General features: G+C 38.9%; 1 protein-coding gene across 5 annotated transcripts; it reads right to left on the reverse strand.

Moving 5' to 3' along the window:
- Positions 1 to 768: 768 nt before the first annotated feature.
- PI4K2B (phosphatidylinositol 4-kinase type 2 beta) lies at positions 769 to 20,079 on the reverse strand. Of its 5 annotated transcripts, none has more exons than XM_090139595.1 (11): positions 19,919 to 20,079; positions 18,941 to 19,030; positions 14,576 to 14,733; positions 10,065 to 10,265; positions 9,358 to 9,489; positions 7,890 to 8,043; positions 6,913 to 6,980; positions 6,555 to 6,654; positions 5,468 to 5,601; positions 4,673 to 4,732; positions 770 to 2,488 (listed from the first exon to the last, which is right to left on the reverse strand). In XM_090139595.1, the coding sequence occupies exons 2-11, from the start codon at positions 18,966 to 18,968 to the stop codon at positions 2,315 to 2,317; spliced, it is 1,209 nt and encodes a 402-aa protein (XP_089995721.1). In that variant the 5' UTR covers positions 18,969 to 19,030; positions 19,919 to 20,079; the 3' UTR covers positions 770 to 2,314. The 5 variants fall into 5 exon arrangements, with proteins under 5 accessions (XP_089995719.1, XP_089995721.1, XP_089995720.1 ...); XM_090139594.1 differs by having other exon boundaries at positions 19,576 to 20,079; XM_090139593.1 differs by lacking the exons at positions 18,941 to 19,030; positions 19,919 to 20,079 and adding an exon at positions 17,336 to 17,596 and having other exon boundaries at positions 769 to 2,488.
- Positions 20,080 to 20,142: the final 63 nt, after the last annotated feature.

The raw sequence follows: 20,142 nt of genomic DNA on the forward strand, positions 1-20,142 counted from the left end.
GTGAGGTTTTTCAAAGCCTACAAAGTGTTTCGAAGAGCCCTGTACTACTTTACATTCAGTTTTCTCCAACCACCACCAGTACTCTGAAGAAGTCTGTCAGGGTTTAGGGAGCATATAGAAGCATTCTGGTCACTAAGGCATAGTAATTCAAATGGAATCATTAAGGTTCAAAAAGATCTCTAAGATCATCTGGTAGTCCAACCATCCACCTACCACAGATACTGCCACTAACCCATGTCCCTAAGTCCCACATCTAAACCTTTTTCTTCAAGGCTTCCAACAACGGTAACTCCACCCTCTCCCTGGGCAGCCTGCTCCAGTGCCTGCCCACTCCTTCTGAGAAGAAATTTTTCCTAATATCCAACCTGAACCGCCCCAGATGCAACTTGAGGGCCGTTTCCTCTTGTCCTATCACTGCTACCTGGGAGAAGAGGCTGACCACCAACTCACCACAACCTTTCAGGGAGCTGTAGAGCAATAAGCTCTCTTCTGAGCTTCCTCCATGATGCTCGCCATGAAAAAGCAGTGAGATGCTACAGCCAGGAAAGCGGAAATATTTCTCTTCAGCACAGAAGGTAAAGCATACTCAACAACAGACAACGTTATTAAATCTTACTATGCAGTGCCATTCCAGTTACATCTTCTCAGTACTCACAGTTTCAAGAAAGTTACACCATGTAACAGGTACAGAGAGTACACTTAGTATCAAAGAGTTATGCAGATGAAACAAGACAATTAAGGAGTCTCTCTGTAGGACAAACACAATACTGGAGCCAAAATCCTGTGCGTTTCAGACTTTAACATTTATTTTCTTCATTAGGAGGTCTGGTACATAAATACCTTCTTTAAATTTTAATAAACTGTTTGGATAAAAACAAATAATGGAAGATTTATAAAGGTGGTCATTTCAGTCTTATTTTGAACTCCATCGCACTGTATTTCTTTTATTTTTCAACATTTAAGGCTTAAACACTTCAGTTAATCATGTGAATTGCTGACATGCTACAACAATATTTACATCCAAAATTATATAAAATACAAGCATTTGAGTTCAGCAGTATTGCTTAGAATTACAAAATACAGCAATATCTGAAATACTGAAAGTTTCTCTCATAAAAGCAGCAATTTTTCTCCCATTCCTGGTCTTCACTGTCTGAAAAGTTATGAAAATAAACATTTATCATATAACATAAGCTACAAATCTAGAAGCATGACTATCAAGTCTTAAGTCACATTACTTAAACATAAATGAAAATTGGCAAATGAGCATGACATTGTTAAAGGTCCAATTATATATCTCTGTACTCTATATATTACAGTAAGTTTTTTTTTCCGGTCAAAAAAATAACAGTGTGTTTGGTTAGAAATTCAGGAGGCAGACTAGCTTTGTGATTAATAGTGCTTCTGTCATTAATTGTGAAGAACCACTTCGGTGACTACAAATTAACACAGTTATAAGGAAAAACCCAACCTGTACCATTGTGCAATTCTTTTGTTGTAACCTATCTACAAAGAAATACCACATTTATCCATACATGTACTTCAATACAAAAGTTCTAAAAGCTACAGGTAAAGTTTCACCCTCCAAAATGTACACTCAGTTCATTTTGTGACAGTAGAAACTGTGTGTACTTACTGGGGATGAATTTTGCTGTAATTCAACTAAAAGCTATTTAGTTATTTTTGGTCCCAACATGCAATAACAACAACAAAAATCTACTTCGAGCGTATCTTTCCTTCCCTCCATTAACATGTGTGTCAAGGATTTTTTAATTATTATTATTTTTATTTTCTCAAGTGCATGACTTTTTTCCCCCCAAGTAAATAGCCTATGAAAACCTATTGATAGCTTAAAACATGAGGCAGAAATTTCAAGGAAAAGCATTTTCACAATCAAATAAAACATTCCACTTTTTTTTTTTTAAGAACATATAAAAAGAAATCGATAGATTATAGCTTTTCACATTCATATTAAACAAAAACAATTTCTGTTGTATTCAAAAGTAGTTTCTCAGCATATGCAAACTGTGCATCTTCCCTTTAGTTTTATTCAGAATACATTAATTCAGCCTATAAAAATACAGTATGGACAAGTTCTTCTCATTCCCTGACATATGAATTCATGATTTTGACACAAAAATTGTAAACTTTTATTACATTCAAAATACATTTCTTAAGTCTTTAGAATTTAAGTTCTGAGGTGATGGCAGTTGGAGCTCTTGGTATACAGCAGAAGTACGTTATTGCAGAGCCTTTACACAGAAGTAGCTTACCAAAGTTAGAGAAGCTTACTCTTCCCCACATATTTTTGTTGCTACCAGGAGGAAAAGAAAGGCTTCCTGCTATGAAAGGTCTGTGTGAATGCGTTACTCAGATGAACAATTCGGCCCTGACTTCCAGTGCTACTTCGCTCCACAATTACACGTGGCATCTGAACAAGCTGCATGGGGCTTTTTCCATCCTTTAACGCCTGAGTAAGGTTTAGTATCTAAAAGAGCAGAAAGCAGGTAAGGTGCAGGCATACAAGTTAAATTGTGCTTAACAGGATTGTAAATATACCTATCATTCCATTTATTTGATAAGGCAGTCTTCTACAAAATTTGTTGAAGAACCTACTTCTAAAGGTAGAAGTACCTTACGTGATAACATTATGACATTCTACTGCTATTTGATTGCCAAATCCAGTGCTAAGATTCAAATTCAGCCCTCAAATCTGCCAACAGTCTGCTGTTCTCCTTCCAAGATTTCAGTGCTCTTTACCTACCCTGATAACTTGCATTATGTTCAATGTTTCCTTTACTGAAAACTAAGGGAAGTTTTCAAATGCAGTTTAGCTGACATACTTGCATTTGCTGTAATCTCAACCCCTTTCCCCCCTACTGCACAACCCCTTCCTTCCTAGTGGAATGAACAGCAGATCAGTGGGTTTCACACTTTCATGCTGCATGCTTTCCCAGGTGAAGAACCCTGCAGATTAAGACTGTTGCACGGTTTCCCCGCAAACTGGTTCTTACAGGAACTCCACTTGACATTGTCCAAGTTCAGAGGTCTGCGTTAACCATTTGCTTTACTCTCTATACTCTCAAGAACTGTTCATGTTGGGCTCAAAACTCTTTCTGGTATTTTTTCCTGTTTCACAAAAATATATTTCTAAATACTTTCAGTGCCTCAGATTTAAAGCCTCATAAATACCCTCACATGCAAGATACGTTGTTCTTGGTATTTCTTATCTTTATCAACTAGATTATCCATTTTTAACAACACGTCTACAGAGTGGTGGGTTTTTCTGCTATCCTGCAAAAAAATCTTCTGTAATCAATCTGGTTTTCCCACTCTTTTACAATCCCCTTCAAACATACTTCAGTTTTTACATCAAAAGCAACTCTAAAAATCAATGCTAAGAGAATCCCTTGCTCCTGGATTTCCAAACATTGAGGAATAACTCTGTTATACTTCTTTTATCCACATCCAAGCCTGAGAAAAAAATTACATTTGTTGTAATTACATGGTTCCAAAGGGACAGACAAAAATAAAATCCTCTGCTGAAATCCACCTCAAAGAAAAAGTTGAACGAGAGGGTCTGGACTCTGCCTTTTTAGTATCACACTAAATTAGACATCTGTGTCTAAGTCTCTCTCAGCTATGCAGATTAGATTTTTCCTGTATCTTCTTTTGTTAAACAATAGTTTCCCTGTAGCTGACTGATTCAGCACAAACAAAAACAACTTAAACTACTTAACTCTGTTAAGATAGATGAATATTTCAGAATATTTCCAGTGACTTCACAAACTTCTCCAAAGATCTATTTCAGAAATAGCTCTTAAAACTAAACTCTTAAACTCATAAAGAATAAGGTTCTCTGGCTTTTAGCCAGCAAACAATTAATGGTAACTGGAATTATGTTTGACTAACCAGAACTGCAGGCATGCGCAAAGCACTTCTTGTTACAGGGAAAAAAAAACAGACTAAGCCACGCTAGGAATTGCCGATGTCTGCGTTTGTAAATTCAGCATGGGTAGTTTAAAGCCAGACAAGTCAGTTTCAGTGTATTCAGAAGGGAGTCTTACTTCCTCTAGCCCAATTCCCTTATGTTTTCACAAATCACTGGTTTATGCCCAGCTTACATACAATGAACTAAATCTATTTTTATAGTTATGTTTTCCAATATATCAGACCAATTTTGAAGCAGCAAGGAGAGAGACACCATTTCCTCTCTTGTTCTAATACTATGAAAGGACTTAAATTTATCACTGAAATCCTAATCTGAAAATGCCTGGATTACGCTGCTAATCATTGGTACTGACATCTGCTAGGATAAAGGAATTCTACTACCCAATTTCTTTATTGTGAGAAGTATTTCCAAGAAGTTAACCTTCTAAAATCAATACAACTTTATTTTGCATTTATTTTAATAACATAATTAGATTACCCACCAAATTTCCCATCCAAGTTTATGACTATTTTCTAACATTTTGTTTAATATATCAAAGAATATACAGGTATCATGTATATCTCATCTCTCTCAAAAAAGCCTCCATTAAAATTCAATTTAGTGTTCCCAGATGGAAAGGCCTTCAAGTATCTTTCAGCTGAATAGGAGCTTTGTTTTTTTCCAGATACAAACACAAACACCTGAGAAGTTGTGACAAATAATATTAAAATGCAGTCTTACCTGCCCCCTCATAACAGACATTTGGTTTTCAAAAGTAGCTTTGTCAAATCCTTTATCAGTCTTTATTAAGAAAACATAAAACATTAAAGTTATTATAAGAAATGATCCCTTTGTTATCAACTGTGCATTCGGTATGCACATTAATCAAGTTCACAATATGGTCATATTTATCAACATCATAATAAAACTAGGAAGCTTTCATAGTCACAGAAGGACTTAAAGAAATCTAGTCACTGCAAACAATTTAGCTATGTCAACATAAATATCAAAATTCATCACATGGTAAAAGCAGAACGTATCAATAAGTAACACTTCAACCCTTGGTAGGCAGCCTTAACACCACCATCATGTTATACTACTGGGCCCTCATTTTTTCTCTGCCAAAGAAATTCTTCCACTCCAGATTTATTAAGTCCTTTTGCAGAATTTGAAAATCCAGAGTCACTTTGAATGCAGCTGAGTCAAAGATGCAATTATTAGTGCCAGATTCATTGGGCTACTTCAGTTTAAGTGTATACACACTGCAGAGGCATGTTAAATGGAGAATTTAGAGATTTGTTTTATAAAAATTAACTAGACTTAACCAAGTATGTGAAACTTCACTATACATAAAGGTAATCAGGTTTTCAGATAAGCTGATTACTTAGTCACAACAGTAACATAGCTTCCTGTAATTACGTATATATAATATTTGATAGAAAAGGGTACAAAATCAAAAACAAGAACTAGTTTTTACTTGTAATGGAACAGTTAGGTATATCAGAAATGCCGAATTCAAAGAAGCATTCCTCTCACCTTAAATAATTCATAAAGATCTTCACAAAGATCCTGTACAAAGTTCATGTCAGAGATGCGAGGAAGAACCAAGTCTCTAGTCTCCTGAGAGAAGGGAACTTGTGCTTGAGAAAGCCAAGCCCAATGAAAGGGATCTAACATAGGAAAAAACAACAGGCAAAAATTAAATTTTCAAGTGTTTACAACTGTTGTAGTAGCATGCTCCTTCCTGCAGGTAGTCAGTAGCATGCATTTCCACAGCACTGTGTTACCTCAATGTAACTCACCTGACTGCAGCTACAAGAACAGCTATGTTTTTTTCTTGTTTTTTTGTTTTTTTTTTTTAACTCCATCAGTGACAACATATATTTTAAGAATTTAATATTTTGAGTATTTAGTTTAATCAGTAAGTACTGTAAACAAAAGCAGCTTACTCCTTGTGTAGTAATTTAATTTCCTTTGGAATAAAATAACAGCTACAGAACTAGAACTGAGTGCAGAAGAGATACGTGGGACAGTAGCTATCAAGTAGCAAGATGTTTGGGACTGCACAGAGCTATAAGCAGGTAATTAAATAGCTTTTTATTAACTAGCCCACACTTAACTGTAACAATTACCCAATTGGCTAACAGTTCACAGACATAATTTTCAGGCACTTCCCTCACACCATAAGTAGTCAGAGAGATTCTCAGAAGCAATTTAGATTTATTAGGAATGTAAATTTTTTTTTTATCCTCTTGGACATAATATTAAATTCTACAAAATAAGCTAAGGTTGAAAACAAGGAAAAATAATATGTAGGCTGTCTACTTATTTACAACAGTGCCCTTAGAACAGTTTTGAAACAGTTTGCATATCCTTGCACTCAAGTCACTTTGACAACACTGATTAGAAAAAAATGCAAGAATCATTCTTTGTGAATATGTATTAATACTGTCCTAAGTTAAAAAAAAAAAAAAGTGAAGGACTATATCACACATGCCACTGCAAAAAGAAAAGAATTTGGTGCTAGCTTGATGGTTTTACACTTTATTATCACCCAAACTGCAAATACTTATTTAGAAATCACTTGTCCAGAAGTAAGACGATTTAATAATACAATACATACATGCCCTCCACTCATCAGGATGCTTAAAGGGAAATGCTAAGCCATTGTCAATTGCAGCAATTTTAATAGTAGATTCTTCAGTTACAGTCCATTGAATATCCTATGGAAGGAATATTTCAAAGTTTAGCGACACCCGTGTGCTTACAAAAATATAACATACATTGAAATACTAAATATGGGTTTTAGTTTCACTAATTAAAGTAAATTTAAATTTCATGAAGGACTATCAAAGAAACTGCAGCTCACAGAATTCTTAAAGCTACCACCATAACAAAGGAGCTCTTCCAAAAATACAAAATAAACAGAGCACAGAAACGGCTGTAGAAATCAGAACATTTTCAGAATATTATTTTCTTACCTTATCTGACAGATTAAGTCCATCATCTTGCTTTTCATACCTCACTAACCAGTTATCGTTACCTCTGTCTTTAAGTAAAGAAAAAAATGCATGTCACAAAGAAAGTATCACTCAAAATTAATCAGAAAGTAATACTGTAAGTTGGGAATTTACCAAAGATATCAGGCAAAACCATTCAGTCTTTCCCCCGCCAATCAAAACACCTTTTATGAAACCTTTAAGATAACTGATTTATTGGAAACACTAAATTTTACTAAGCCGTATATACCACTGCTTTATTGACTGAATACACAGTATATACAGAAAAAAAAAAAATCAAGAAAAAAGTATCTTCATGCAGTGGCATTCTAATAGAATGTAGTAAACAAAAATGCCCACTTCAGATGAAGCAGCAAAGGAACCAATTAGATAAAACTGCCTTTGCATTCTACAGAAAACAAATCACCTACAAGAAGTTAGAACAAAAATCTCAATCTCCGAGTGAAAGAAAGAGGAACACAGGAGAACAGACTTTTCACAGCTTACTGTTCAGTGCCTGATCACCATCAATACAAGGTATTTTGCACCAAGGTGAAACTGTGCTGTTATTGGTCTCCAGCTCAGCATAAAAGGAATGGTAGTTGTAGTTGCTTTTATGTTTCCTGTAACCTCACAATCTTTTCTTCTAATTTTGCAGAAGAGACAACTAATCGCCTACTAACACAGCTAAGGCATAAGTATTTTATTTTAAATTCTCAAGTCATTTTAAAATATCAAGTAACCGTCAATAAAAATTGCTTGGATTTTGTAATTCTCTAATATTTAGTGTTTGAATCTAGAGATATACAGTCTTTAAAACCTTTAAAATGCAACATTCTGGCCTTCATTTGTGAGTAAAACACTTGAAATGCATTAAAGTTTTCACTAGCAACTTTCAGTCAGAGTTATTTACAATTTTTCCCACAAGTTAACTGATACTTCAGGACGCTACGAGATACCTGTATTTCTGATGACATAATCTAAGATAACCAATCTTTCAAACTGTGACTGAAATTCTTTCCTTGTGTTCTCAGGTAAAGGATCAGTTTCAAACTTCCTGAGCCAGTAGTCAGCTTCCTTATATCCTTCAACAAACAGCTGGAAGGAGCCAACCTGAAACATTAAGAAACCATACGACAAATACACCCACACATCTTTAGCTAACATCCTTTCAAGGGTCAGAACACTGAAAGCAATACTGTGAACCACCCAGCAAAAAACAGAAAATATAAAAACAAGACTAAGTAGTTTCTCTTTCTCTAGTGGTTTGTCTGAACTCTAAGAAAATTCTAAGAAGTCTCATATATCATTTGGATTTTTGGTTTTGCTCTGATTTTCAGTGTGTTGAAGCACTCATTGAATTTACCAAGAACTAAAAGTAGGCAGACAGACTAGCACAAATGAACCTTCAGTGTTAGAGCAATATCTGATATGAAGAAATAGCATCTATTTCCGTTGGAAATACTTGGTTCATTAGTTCATAGAAAACTCACCAAAAATTACAGCAGGAAAAAAAAGTCTTCCCCTCTGAAAAGCTTGTATGTTTCACTGATGAGACCAGCATCTCTGGTCATTTTTTCAAGACACTTTTTGCATGAAAATGACTGAAATACATTTCCCAAAAGACTCCAAGGAAGGAAAACACAGATGAAATAGGCTCCGTATGTGCGGACAACAGAAAAGTTACTCAAGATTAAAATTCAAACGAGAGATTATATTTGAGAATTAAAATGTATGTAGATGCACACATGTTGAGATACAGATGAACTTTTAGGTGTACATAATAAACATGTAATATGTGATACAAGCTTGCATAACATATATTGTATCAAACTAAATGGCTGGAATTGAGAAGTAGATTACTAAAGTTGTGTTTTAAAAGTGTAAGACTAGAATGGATGAGATTCTGCAGTTACAACAAGAAAGATGTGAGGTTGCAGACAGAGGAATACTGCACACAAGAAGGTAGGATGATGAGCATGACAATAAGATACCTGAAAAAAGAAAACAAAGAAATAGAAGGGAGAAAGATTTAGAAAATCTGAAAGAACTAGAAAAACAGCAAGGGAGAAGCAATCATGAAACAAACAAAAAAAAACCAGCAAGCAATGAAGGGAATACAATAGTTAAGAAAAGGAGAAAAACAGAAAGAAGTATACAATTTTTATGTGATTTTCTTCAAGAAGAAACCTAAGCTGCAAACTGAAAGTGGCTACATTGTAACTGTAGTTTAAGAGAAAGAAAGATGCAACAGAATGGTCAGGTTTTGCTTAAAAACAATTATATTTAATCAACCTTCCATCATTCAGAGATCACTTGTAAATAAACAGCAAGGTCTTTCTTCTGCTAGAGTCATCTAAAACATTTTTATTATTAAAGTTTTTGTGCCAGAGTAAGGAAATGCATTGATCTTCTCTTCAATCTTACCTTAGGAGGTAGTCCAATTCGATTAAATTTTTTAGCAACTTTTGGCACTTTCTCTAAAGCATATTTTTTTCCTCTTGACTTTGCACGATCTATTGCACTGTAATTAAAAGTCTCACTGACAAGCCAGACAACCTTCAAGTAAGAAAATGTCATCATTAAAAATGTTAAAAGCACAACTCCATTCTGCATCATTTATTTATCTATTTACAGTAAGTTTTATGCTCAGTTGCCAAGAAAGCAAAAATGAAGCATCAGGCAACTCCAGTAGGGGAAAAAAAAAATATGAAAAAAAATCAGGAAAGCATGAATATTTGCTATCTCAGATATCTCAAAGAGAAATGTGATGAAATACTTGCAAACTAGAATCTTTACATGCTGCTATATAGAATATATCAGAATTTGCAATTCTTATGCTTCTTGCTAAATTAGATGCAGAAAAACAGTACAAAATACTAAACACTGAAGTGGTTAAATTTTATTTATTTTAAATGGAGAACACACCGAAGATTTAATTCAGCTCTCAAACTCATCCTTTAAAACAAAGAACCACAGAGTCACTGTTTCTACACTACACCACTAGGCACTAAGACTTGATATAGTTTGCAAATGATTTAAAGCTAAAGCGAGCACAATTACAGGCCAGATTCTGATATATCAGTAACTGTGTACTTTTTGCATTTGATAATTCATGAATTTTTAACTTTTACCTTAGTTTTGGGTACAACTCCTAGCCCCAGCTTGTCATCTACAAGATAGGCACCAGCTTCAGAGAGATAGCCCTGATTTGGAACAAGGCAGCCTCTGCCAAAGCAGCAAGGACAACATATCTTGTGAAAATATTTGGTCCATTTGGGATTTAGATGTCCATAAGGTTCTTCAGATTTTGGTTTGAACACTCCAATAGTTTTCTAGGATAAATAATATACAGTTAAAGCATGGATACTTTCAATAAATAATATTCAAAATAATTTTAAATCCTAATGCATTACACCATTTCCCTTTCTATAAAATATAATAAATCTAGACCTAACAAAATAGCACTTGAAATAAACGCGCTATATAATGCTTTTCTAGAAGAGGCACAAATTCAAAATAACCTCTCTTCATAACAAAAACGTCAGAACCAGCCAACACTTATTACTTCTACAAAATGGAAGCAACTATTTTAGAATACAGGTAGTTTTAAAAGTAACTTTAAGAAGAACTTTCAGCCTACTAGTTAACTTACTGATCTAGACATTCCAGATAGAGACATAATGGTTCCAGGAAAGAAAAAATATACAGAATGCTGATGATCAAGCGTTACATTTTATCTTTTGTATCTATTTTATTACTTTCAGTTAGAAAACATGAAAACTTGCACTTGGCAGTTGCAATGAATGGCACCACTATCACTGAAGATTCCGTGACATGAAGCTGATAGCAGCAGTTGATGCTATCTGACACACATAAATAATTGTACCAAAGCTTAAAATTACTGAGAGTACTATTCCATTTTTGGACATTATGCTTCAAGAAATCTGTGCAATAACTAGAGAAAATTGGAAAAAAATGAGAATATGCAAAAAAGGTAAATATTCCTTATTAATTCACAGATCCCAGATGGTATAACCATGGATTGTTTAGCCTAAAGAAGAAAAAATAGGGCACAAAATCAACTAAATAAGTTGTTATAAAGAAACACGGAACAACAGATTTAGTGTTAACCAACCAAGAAATGATAGGCTTAAATCCCAGCAGGTAAGAAGTGAGAAGAAAAACTCTTAAACCTTAAGAGTAGGCTTAAGACCAGAACAAATTTCTGGGCTGCACAGTTTCCAAAATAGGATGCTGCTAAGAACAGGTTAGTCACAGGAGCATGACAAATCCTTTAAGACAATCCTGCTCTACAACATAGGGATTAAAGAGATAATTTCTTAAGGTGCCTCCTACAACAGGATTCTATTATTTGTTAACCTCAAACTGCACAACTTTCGTTACACTGAATTATATACCCTTCCCATTGTTTGTGATAAAATTTAGCCTAATGTACAAGGTCCCTGTAATGACTCTTGTATAGCTCAAGCAAAATACTGTAGAAATGCAGTATTTCTATTCCTTTTCTCATGACCAAACTAAGTAAATCAAATTCTTATGTAATATATAACGAACATAATCATTTAAAAATATTTTCTCATACTCATTACTAAAAAAAAAAAAAAAAAGGTAATCTCTCAATAAGCCAAGAATTGCTTGTAGTTGCACTCCAATTCTTATAGATGATTTGCACTTCAAACTAAGAACACAGTTTGCTGGTAGTTAGTTACCAGCATCCCAGGAACTGCTAATTCAGCTAGTCTATGGAGATGAACTAACTAGTTGATCTAAGTTTGATAGAATTTTTAGCTGCTTTCAGTCTTGTTTTGGATAAAACTAATTACAGTGAGCTTACTCTGTTAAATTTGGAAATACAATACACAACACACTAGATTTTAGTAACAACACCTCTCTTATCTATCCACTTTGATTCACTCACACCAACTACCAGAAGAAATAAGTTAAAACATTACTACTTGCATTCATTCTACAAGTTTACTATCAACAGGAATAGGATGTGAAGTTGCAAAAATTATCCCATGTTTTCAGCACGCTGTTATCTCCAGTCCTAATGGTGTGCTCAAATCACAAGCAAGTTCTGTGCAACTGTGCATTGCATTTACAATTCTATTTAGACCTACACAAGAGGTCCTTATTCCTACAACAAACATTCTCTGTAACATGAAAGTCTGGAATTCAAAACTATGTTCTCCGCACAGAACACATTAGGAATTGGCCTCCTAAAGAACAAAAGAAAAAAAACCCTTTGGAAACGGAATTTGCTTGGCATGCTACTTCAACCAACAATATTAGCATTCTTAAAAAGTTATTGTTACTCCTGTTGAATCACATGTATCTACCTCCTCAAAACAGAGTTACGAGCTTTTCATTTCCCAGAAATGTAATGATGCATTACATTTATATTCCAAGTCATTAATTATCCATTCTGAGTCACATTTTAGGTGGTATTTCCCACAAACCCAACATTTTTAAAAGGAGCTTAGCTCATTCCATTGCTTGCCTGAACCTTTCTGTGCTATAATATCAAGTCAAGGTACAAATTTCAAGTTTTCCCTAAGTTCAAACCTTGATAAACTTTGCAGAGCCACTCATGTTGAGTAGAACCAGATGGCTCAATATGTACACAACCAAGAAGGCCAATCAAAATTAATTTCTAGACTGGCTGCAATGACATGACCAATTAGCCAGTAGCAAAAACACCTTGCAGAAGACTGCATTTGAAGCATATAAACTCTTCCTTGGTTACACAGCATGTAGGTAAATGAAGAAATATTTGTCACTTCATCAAGAATGCTGACATACTGAACTGCTTTGTATCAGTAAACAACTACATCAATAAAACGCACAAAGGTGACAGGTTTGAATTCCTGGGAGAATCAAATCAACGATTAGAACAACCTAGCTAAAATGACTTGTTACCGTTAGAGGTTGGTATTAGCATGAGGAAATATTCCAGAAGCTGACCAGTTAGAATGCTAAGTATGCCAACACAGGGAGGAGAAAGCAAGTCACAAAGCTGCTCTGAATTTTTCCTTTTGCACATACGGAAAGAAATAATCCTTACTTCTTCAGAATCTCTTTAAAAATTGTATTCAGTTTGAATATGTACATGTAAGCATACAAGCTGAAAGCCTGCACAGAACAAAACTACTAAAGTAGTGAAGTGACTTGAAAGTAAAAAATTACTGATGAAACTCGAGATGGGTCTCTCTGTAAACAGCATTATATGTATGAGCAAGAATCACACAAACTGATTAGTGAAAAAAACATTTTTTTCTTCCAGTTTAAAAAAGACATCCCCCTCCCTTCCTTCCCCATCTACTTTGGCTCTACTCCAACAGGATGAAGGAGCTCACTACTAGCAAATGTTCCTGAAACACAGGAGCATGAACCACATATGCAGTTCTAAGAAGATTTTGTATGGGTAATTCTGCCACCTTACATCTTCAAAATAAGTTCAGAATCACAACATAATTCAAGGCAGGCAATTATTGTGAAAAATCACTCATTCAAAAGCATAAACACTATCACCAGAAAATTGCCATTAAAACTAACTGGATATCTATGAAAAGTGGCAAGACAGGAATATACTCCGTAACAACCACTAATACAAATAGAGGTTAAATAAAAAGAAGATTAAATCCTAAACAAGGAGGAAATAACTTTTCTGAAGATGCAGGAAAAAGCCATCTTACGCATTGTGAAAACCTAGGCACTTAGGTGTTACAGTTTCCAAGTGTAACTCAAATGGCATCTTCAGAACTAACAAACACCTACATCTACCTAAGGTTAAAGACTGCTGGCTGAGCTTAAAATAAAATTGCATATAACAAATCAAAAGGTACAGGGAATGATCTTCTTGACACTTGTTAAAAATGCTCTGGAGTCTGCTTTTTGGAACAGATCCATAAGCAAAGTATTTCTGATTTAAAGAAAAAAGAGGAACTATGCCTAAAGTCTCCTTTAATAAAAACGGTAACCCAGTGCTACTTTTCAAGCAAGTTGTAACTAAGTTCTCTCTCTCACAATAGACTTAAGAAAACTCTGATGATCACCAATAGTTGCCCTTCTCTTCTATTAATGGTAAATGGAACTTTTAAAAGGAAGACAAACTAAAACTTAAACCATGTTAAGATTCAGTAGCTGAGTACAAGCAAAAAGGTTGGTTGGTTGTATCACTCTCCTTGCCTGCCCACAGGAGCATGTAGACCAAACGTAGATAAAACACAATAAACAAAGGAAAGAAAAAATAAATAAAACGGCTTGCTAAAGAACACTTTAGTACAGTACTAAACAAGAAGCTGAGTTCTTTCAAGGAAATCAGTTAAAACATACAAAAAACAAAATGGTAGATTCTGCACAAAAGATTCCCTCAGCTGTCAAACAGATACTTTTATTTCCTCCATATTTATCTGATGCAGAATATTCAAAACATGCTAAAACTGCAATAGAGAAACAACAGTTAGTTGGACTTCTCTTATGCTACAGGACATTAGAAATTTAAATACTTACTTGCGTTGCTTAGATTTTGGCATGCTTAAAAGTTTTTTAAACAGAATTAGAAATTCTCATTTTAAACCAGCTATTGTTAGAGATTCTGCATTTGAAACATTTCGCTCACCCCCTTACTGTCCTTCACAAAGTAACTCCCACTGGATCCTTGAGAGATTCTTTCCGGCAAAACTCCACACTCTATAGCTTGTTCTGCTCTCATAATAATTTCTGCAAATTCTGGATCATCTAAAAATGTATTCATATCAATAGTGTGTCCCGTATGTCCTGAAAAATAAGAAAATAAGCAAACAAGCACAATTTGTAGTAAGAATGAATAAAAGCATAAGTAAATACATAGAAAAGTGAAAAGTTCTCCCTGACAATACCTACTTACCAGCAAGCAGGAGAATCTACTCTGTTGAATCAGTGCAACTTTGCACACTGATATACCCACACCTAATAAAATGTATTTAAAGTAAAACATCCTACAACTACTTTGGGACTAGCACTGCAAAATGTTTATATCTTACAATGATTGTTTTAATATTTACATCACAAAGCCTAAAGGAGAAAAAAGAACTAAAAAAATGCACATGTACATTGAACATCCAGATATACCTTCCATTAAGGCTTTGCTCCTCTTAGTAGAGAAAGCTAACTGAAAGCAAACTGTCCATCACCCACAGAGTATTAGAATGGTACCACATTATTCTGCTAACAGCTTGGCTAGCACATTCATTACCTGTCCCTAAGACACAATCATGCTGTTCACAACTCAGTCTTACAAGTAGACCTGAGAAGTAGCATCAACATCTCAACCAAGTATGGCATGCCATCAGCCATGCACTAAAGCACTGTAAATCTCCTGTAGAACTTCTCTGCACACTGACCAAGAGATCAGTTCTATGTAGATAATAAACAATAATGAAAAAAAAAAGCAGCTAAACAGTTGGCAGGAATTAGTACTTCTATTGCTCTTCAAAACTTTACATTATTTCTTGGCGTAAGTTTTTAAACTGGAGAATTCTGGCTTTCTCAGAGGTCAGCTTTTACTTCTGTGCATTCACTCCAGGACCGAAATCCATTAGAATTCTTACTGCCTTTAGGAATCTTCTATCACATCTCCCTAACATGAATGTAATTGAGTACATTTCTCTTGCAGTTATATTTTAAAAATACATTATACTGTATGCTCGAGAGAATTTTTTTTTTTTTAAACGTAGGGTTTATTGATTGTTGCTACTGAGCTACCAGAAAGGCTTCTATTACTGCAATGATGTGGGTGTATAAGAACACACAGGACGCAAACAAGGACAGAAGCAGTTGTAAGAAGTTTCCTTTCAGTTTCTCAACAGCTTCCACATGAAAAAAGAAAGCCACTTTACTTGTAACTAGCATCTGTTGAACACTGCAGGGTTTTCCAAGTTGGTTTCTTCTTCTGTGAAAACATAACACAGCTTATTTTCAGTACCATCTCTGAATGTACAATTACAACTGTTCAAGGTTTTTCCTGCAGCTGCTCTAAGAGCTATTCTCCTCAGAAGTTCCCATTCAGGAGATCAGGGCTCAGCCACACAGTCAGCATTTTCCAAATGAAGTTGCACAGGGTCCAAGTACTTCACAGCCTTCAACAGTGAGACCGTCCCTCCAAGGACATGAGCACTGTCATCCAAATACACACCTCTACTTGTTCTTCCATCAAGTTAACAATCACATCAGCTAAACTGGTGTATTCTGTGTGTAAGTGTAGCACTCTAACTCCTTTCACCCAAGACTTTCCCTATTTTAATGCCAGCATTAGTAGGGGGAGTCTTGATGAATTCTGAAGTTTTCTTACATAATCTCAGGGCAGATGTCAAAGACGTCTCTGCATTCACCTCTCTTACTGCCCTGCAAGATGAGACCCATGGCTCCAGTCTCCTCTCAGAAACATTAAGGATGATGCTTTGCTAAAAGCACCATCTCAATACATTCAATCTCCATGGGAATAAAGCAGAAGAACCCTAACATCCTATTGGCACTCTCACATCACACACCTGATTTACTGGTTAAAAAACAAGACTGCATTTGTATCCTATGGTTAAACTCCCTATGGCTACTTAAGGAGAGTTACTCGCATAGCCTGTTTTGTTCAAATTGGTGGGTTTTTGGTTTGTTTGTAAAATCAGCTATTCCTGCAAAATGAACTTTTTTTAAAGCTTGAAGAAAAAAAAAAAAAAGCCTTTTTAAAAGACTCCTTTAAAGCCCATCTCGGACAAAAAGTATAGTTACAACAGCACACGCTTATTGGTGACACAAATCCGTGGATTTCCATCGGCAAACCCTACTCCGCTTTCAAAGTCGTACGAAAAAAAGCTCCAAATCCTGAAGAAGCAGCGGCAGCCCGCAGCCGTGCAGTCAGAACTTTTACGGTGTAAAGCGACGAACCCCAAAAAAGTCGCAGCAGAACCGAACGGCGAGGACAATGCTGAGCAGCAGCTCAGGCTCACGGAGACGCGCACGAGCTCGGGCAGCCCCGCACGTCCCGCGCCGCCCGCTGGCGCGCCCCGCGGGACGGGCGGCCGGCGGAAGCAGCGGGCATTGCGAGCCGCGCGCACCCCGCCCGGCAGGTACGGCCCACCAGGTACGGCCCACCCATCGCGCGGGGCCGGGCCGGGGCCGTCCATCCATCCGTCCGTCCGTCCGCCCATCCATCCGTCCATCCATCCCTCCGGGCACACGCCGGGCGCCCCGCGCCGCTCCCCTCGCGCCAGCCCAGCGGCCGCGGCCGTACCTGCGCCGACGCGGGGCTCCTTATCCCGGGCGGCGCCCGCTCGGCGCCCGCGGCCCGACGCCCGTAGGAGAGGCTCTTCCTCTCCATCCCCCTCGGGCCCCGAGTCCTCCTCACCCTCCTCTTCCTCCTCGGGCCCCGGCTCCCCGCACAGCCTCACGGCCCCGCCGGGGGCGGCTCTCCCCGCGGGCGGCCCCGCCTGAAGCGCCGGCTCCGACAGGAGCAGCAGCTGCTCGTCGGGCTCCTCGGAACCCGACTCCATAGGCGGCCGCGGCCGGGAGCCGAGCGCGGGGCGAGGAGGCGCCGCCGGGCGAACGCGGACTCAGGCGCCCCCGCGGCAGCCCATGGCGCTCTCGGTGCCAGCGCTACGGCGGCGGGCCCGTCGCGGCTCCGCGCATGCGCCGGGCGCCGGCGGCCCGCCCTGCGCTGCTACCTGCCTTAAAGGAGCCGCGTTCCGGGCGCCGCGCTGCCGCCCTGTCCGTTCGCCCGGTCCGGCTCCCGCCCTGCGTCCTTCGGAGGGGAAGAAGGCTGTCGGCGGGAGGCTGCGGTTGCGTCAGTGCTGCGCGCACACACCGTGCAGGGCAGCGTGCGTGCAGCGTGACTGCTCCCTGCTCCTCCGGGCGGTCAGACATCAATGCTCGCAGTATTCTCGTTGCTGGGACTAAACAAAGCATCCCCGTAACACCCTGAGTTTCTAAGTCTGAGGCTGGTTTGTCTCCTGGCCGCTTTCCGGCTTCCCTCCCACCCTGCACTTAATGAAATGTTGTTCTATGCAGCACACTGTCATTTCCAAAAGCAAGCAAGCAGAAAAATAGCAAATAAAACCAGTCCGAAACTAACTACTTCCATGTTCCCACAGCCATCCTTGAGTCAACAGAAATAAGGGAAACGCAACCAAACCCCAACACAGTGCATCACACCGTGACTAGAAAGCATCCTCCCATATTTCTCTCTCTGGGGACAGGTTTTGTTGGCACAGAGCTCAGAGGCGTTGGTGAAATACAGAAGAAAGACATGGAGCACGTGTACAGAACTGAGGTTCTGGATCGTGCTGGGAGAGGGTCAGTTCTCAGCTCACACAGTAATTGCGTGTCTTTATTATTCATTATTCTCATAATTATTCGCACCACAATGATTCATTATGTACACTGCCTGCATCATGGAAAGAAAATGACTTTGCTTGGTTTCTAACAAAGTAAAACCGTGCAGCAGTATGTTTGCTTTGTCTCAGGTTACCTCTCAGCAGTGGACTTTGGAACCCAATGCCATCTACTTATGTAACTATTGATATCTGCCACATCTGATAAAAATCCACTCACAGTGCACTTCTGTTTCCATTTCTTTTAATAAAAAGTGAACAAACAATTGTGATTCCAAATGAGTAGCCTTTTATGCCTAGTCAACAGCTACAGAAAGGCTATAGCAGAGAATATAATTTTCAGTGCAGACAATACCACCGATTAGCTGCTGTCTGAAGCAACCACATGGGTCAGAATTCAAGGGGAGAAGGCTCACGTTTTGCCCAGCAGATCACTGAGTGCCTTTCCCTTTAGCACTAGTTGGGAGCTGAAAACACTGCTATGCAGTTTGTCTTTGGGCTTTTCAAGGATTTGAACATTAATTCTTCCAAAAAAGTAAAACAAGAAACACATGAGCTATTTGTTCTGCCTCAGGGAGCCATTCACGTGAGCTGTGGTGTGTGTGATCACCATCAGTTCTTACTTTTGGTGTTCTGCAGTAAGAACTCCATAGCTTGCTCCTGGTTTGATCCCCAGAAGCCTTCACACTGCTTCAGTCTTTAAGCAGTTCAGCCTGTAATTAAACAAAATGCACATCGCAGAACAGTTACTAGCAAATGATTAACTTTAATTCCAAGTAGCTGATGCTCTCCATTAGCTGCCTGGTCTGAAGTTACGAAAGCATGCAAGTAAGTCTGATTATAGACTCATAGAATGGCCTGGGTTGAAAAGGACCTCAACGATCATCGAGTTTCAACCCCCCTGCTGTGTGCAGGGTCGCCAACCAGCAGACCAGGCTGCCCAGAGCCACATCCAGCCTGGCCTTCAATGCCTGTAGGGATGGGGCATCCACAGCCTCCTTGGGCAGCCTGTTCCAGTGCGTCAACCACCCTCTGTGTGAAAAACTTCCTCCTAATATCTAACCTAAACCTCCTCTGTCTCAGTTTAAAACCATTCCCCCTTGTCCTATCACTTCCACCCTCGTAAACAGCCGTTCCCCCTCCCGTTTGTATGCTCTCTTCAAGTACTGGAAGGCCACAGTGAGGTCTCCCCGGAGCTTTCTCCAAGCTAAACAAGCCCATTTCCCTCAACCTTTCAATCTTTTGATCCGTTTCCCACCTCAGTCTCTCATTCTCTCCGTACTGCGCCCCCCCCGCTCACACCCACGCTCGCACTGCCCCCAATCACGGACGCGCGGCAGAGAACCGAACCCGCCCAGCAGGGCGCGCTTTCAGCTCCCCCTGAGCGCCCTCTCGTGATGCGTCGAAGTAACGAGCTGAGCGGTTCTGCCTTCCCCAAAGGCAGCGATGGATGCCCGGACGCAGCGATTTGCAAAGCTCCTTTATGTTAACAGCGGTGGAAAACTGGGTTAACCGCAGTCTGTTTGCTAACAGCTCTAGCCGCTGCGCAGGACTGCTCCGCCAAATCACCCGTCAGATCCCATCAGGCCAGCGACACGTACGGAACGAGCCGGCCGCCGTGCGCTGCTCTCACGTTACTCAGCCTTAAAACTGCGCGAGAGAAAGATCGGATAAGATCTCAGAGCCAAATCCGACCAGGCGTTAGCAGCGAGCAGCGGAACGGGGGCACACGTCGCTCACGCTTAGCCCGCCGTCCCCGCAGTGCAGCCACAGGCGGGCTCGCCACCACCGCCCCGCCTCCGCCCCCCGCCGCCCCGCCTCCGCC

This window comes from Phasianus colchicus, chromosome 4 (assembly GCF_987193195.1).
Source record: "Phasianus colchicus chromosome 4, bPhaCol1.hap1.1, whole genome shotgun sequence".
In the NCBI taxonomy this organism is placed as follows: domain Eukaryota; kingdom Metazoa; phylum Chordata; class Aves; order Galliformes; family Phasianidae; genus Phasianus; species Phasianus colchicus.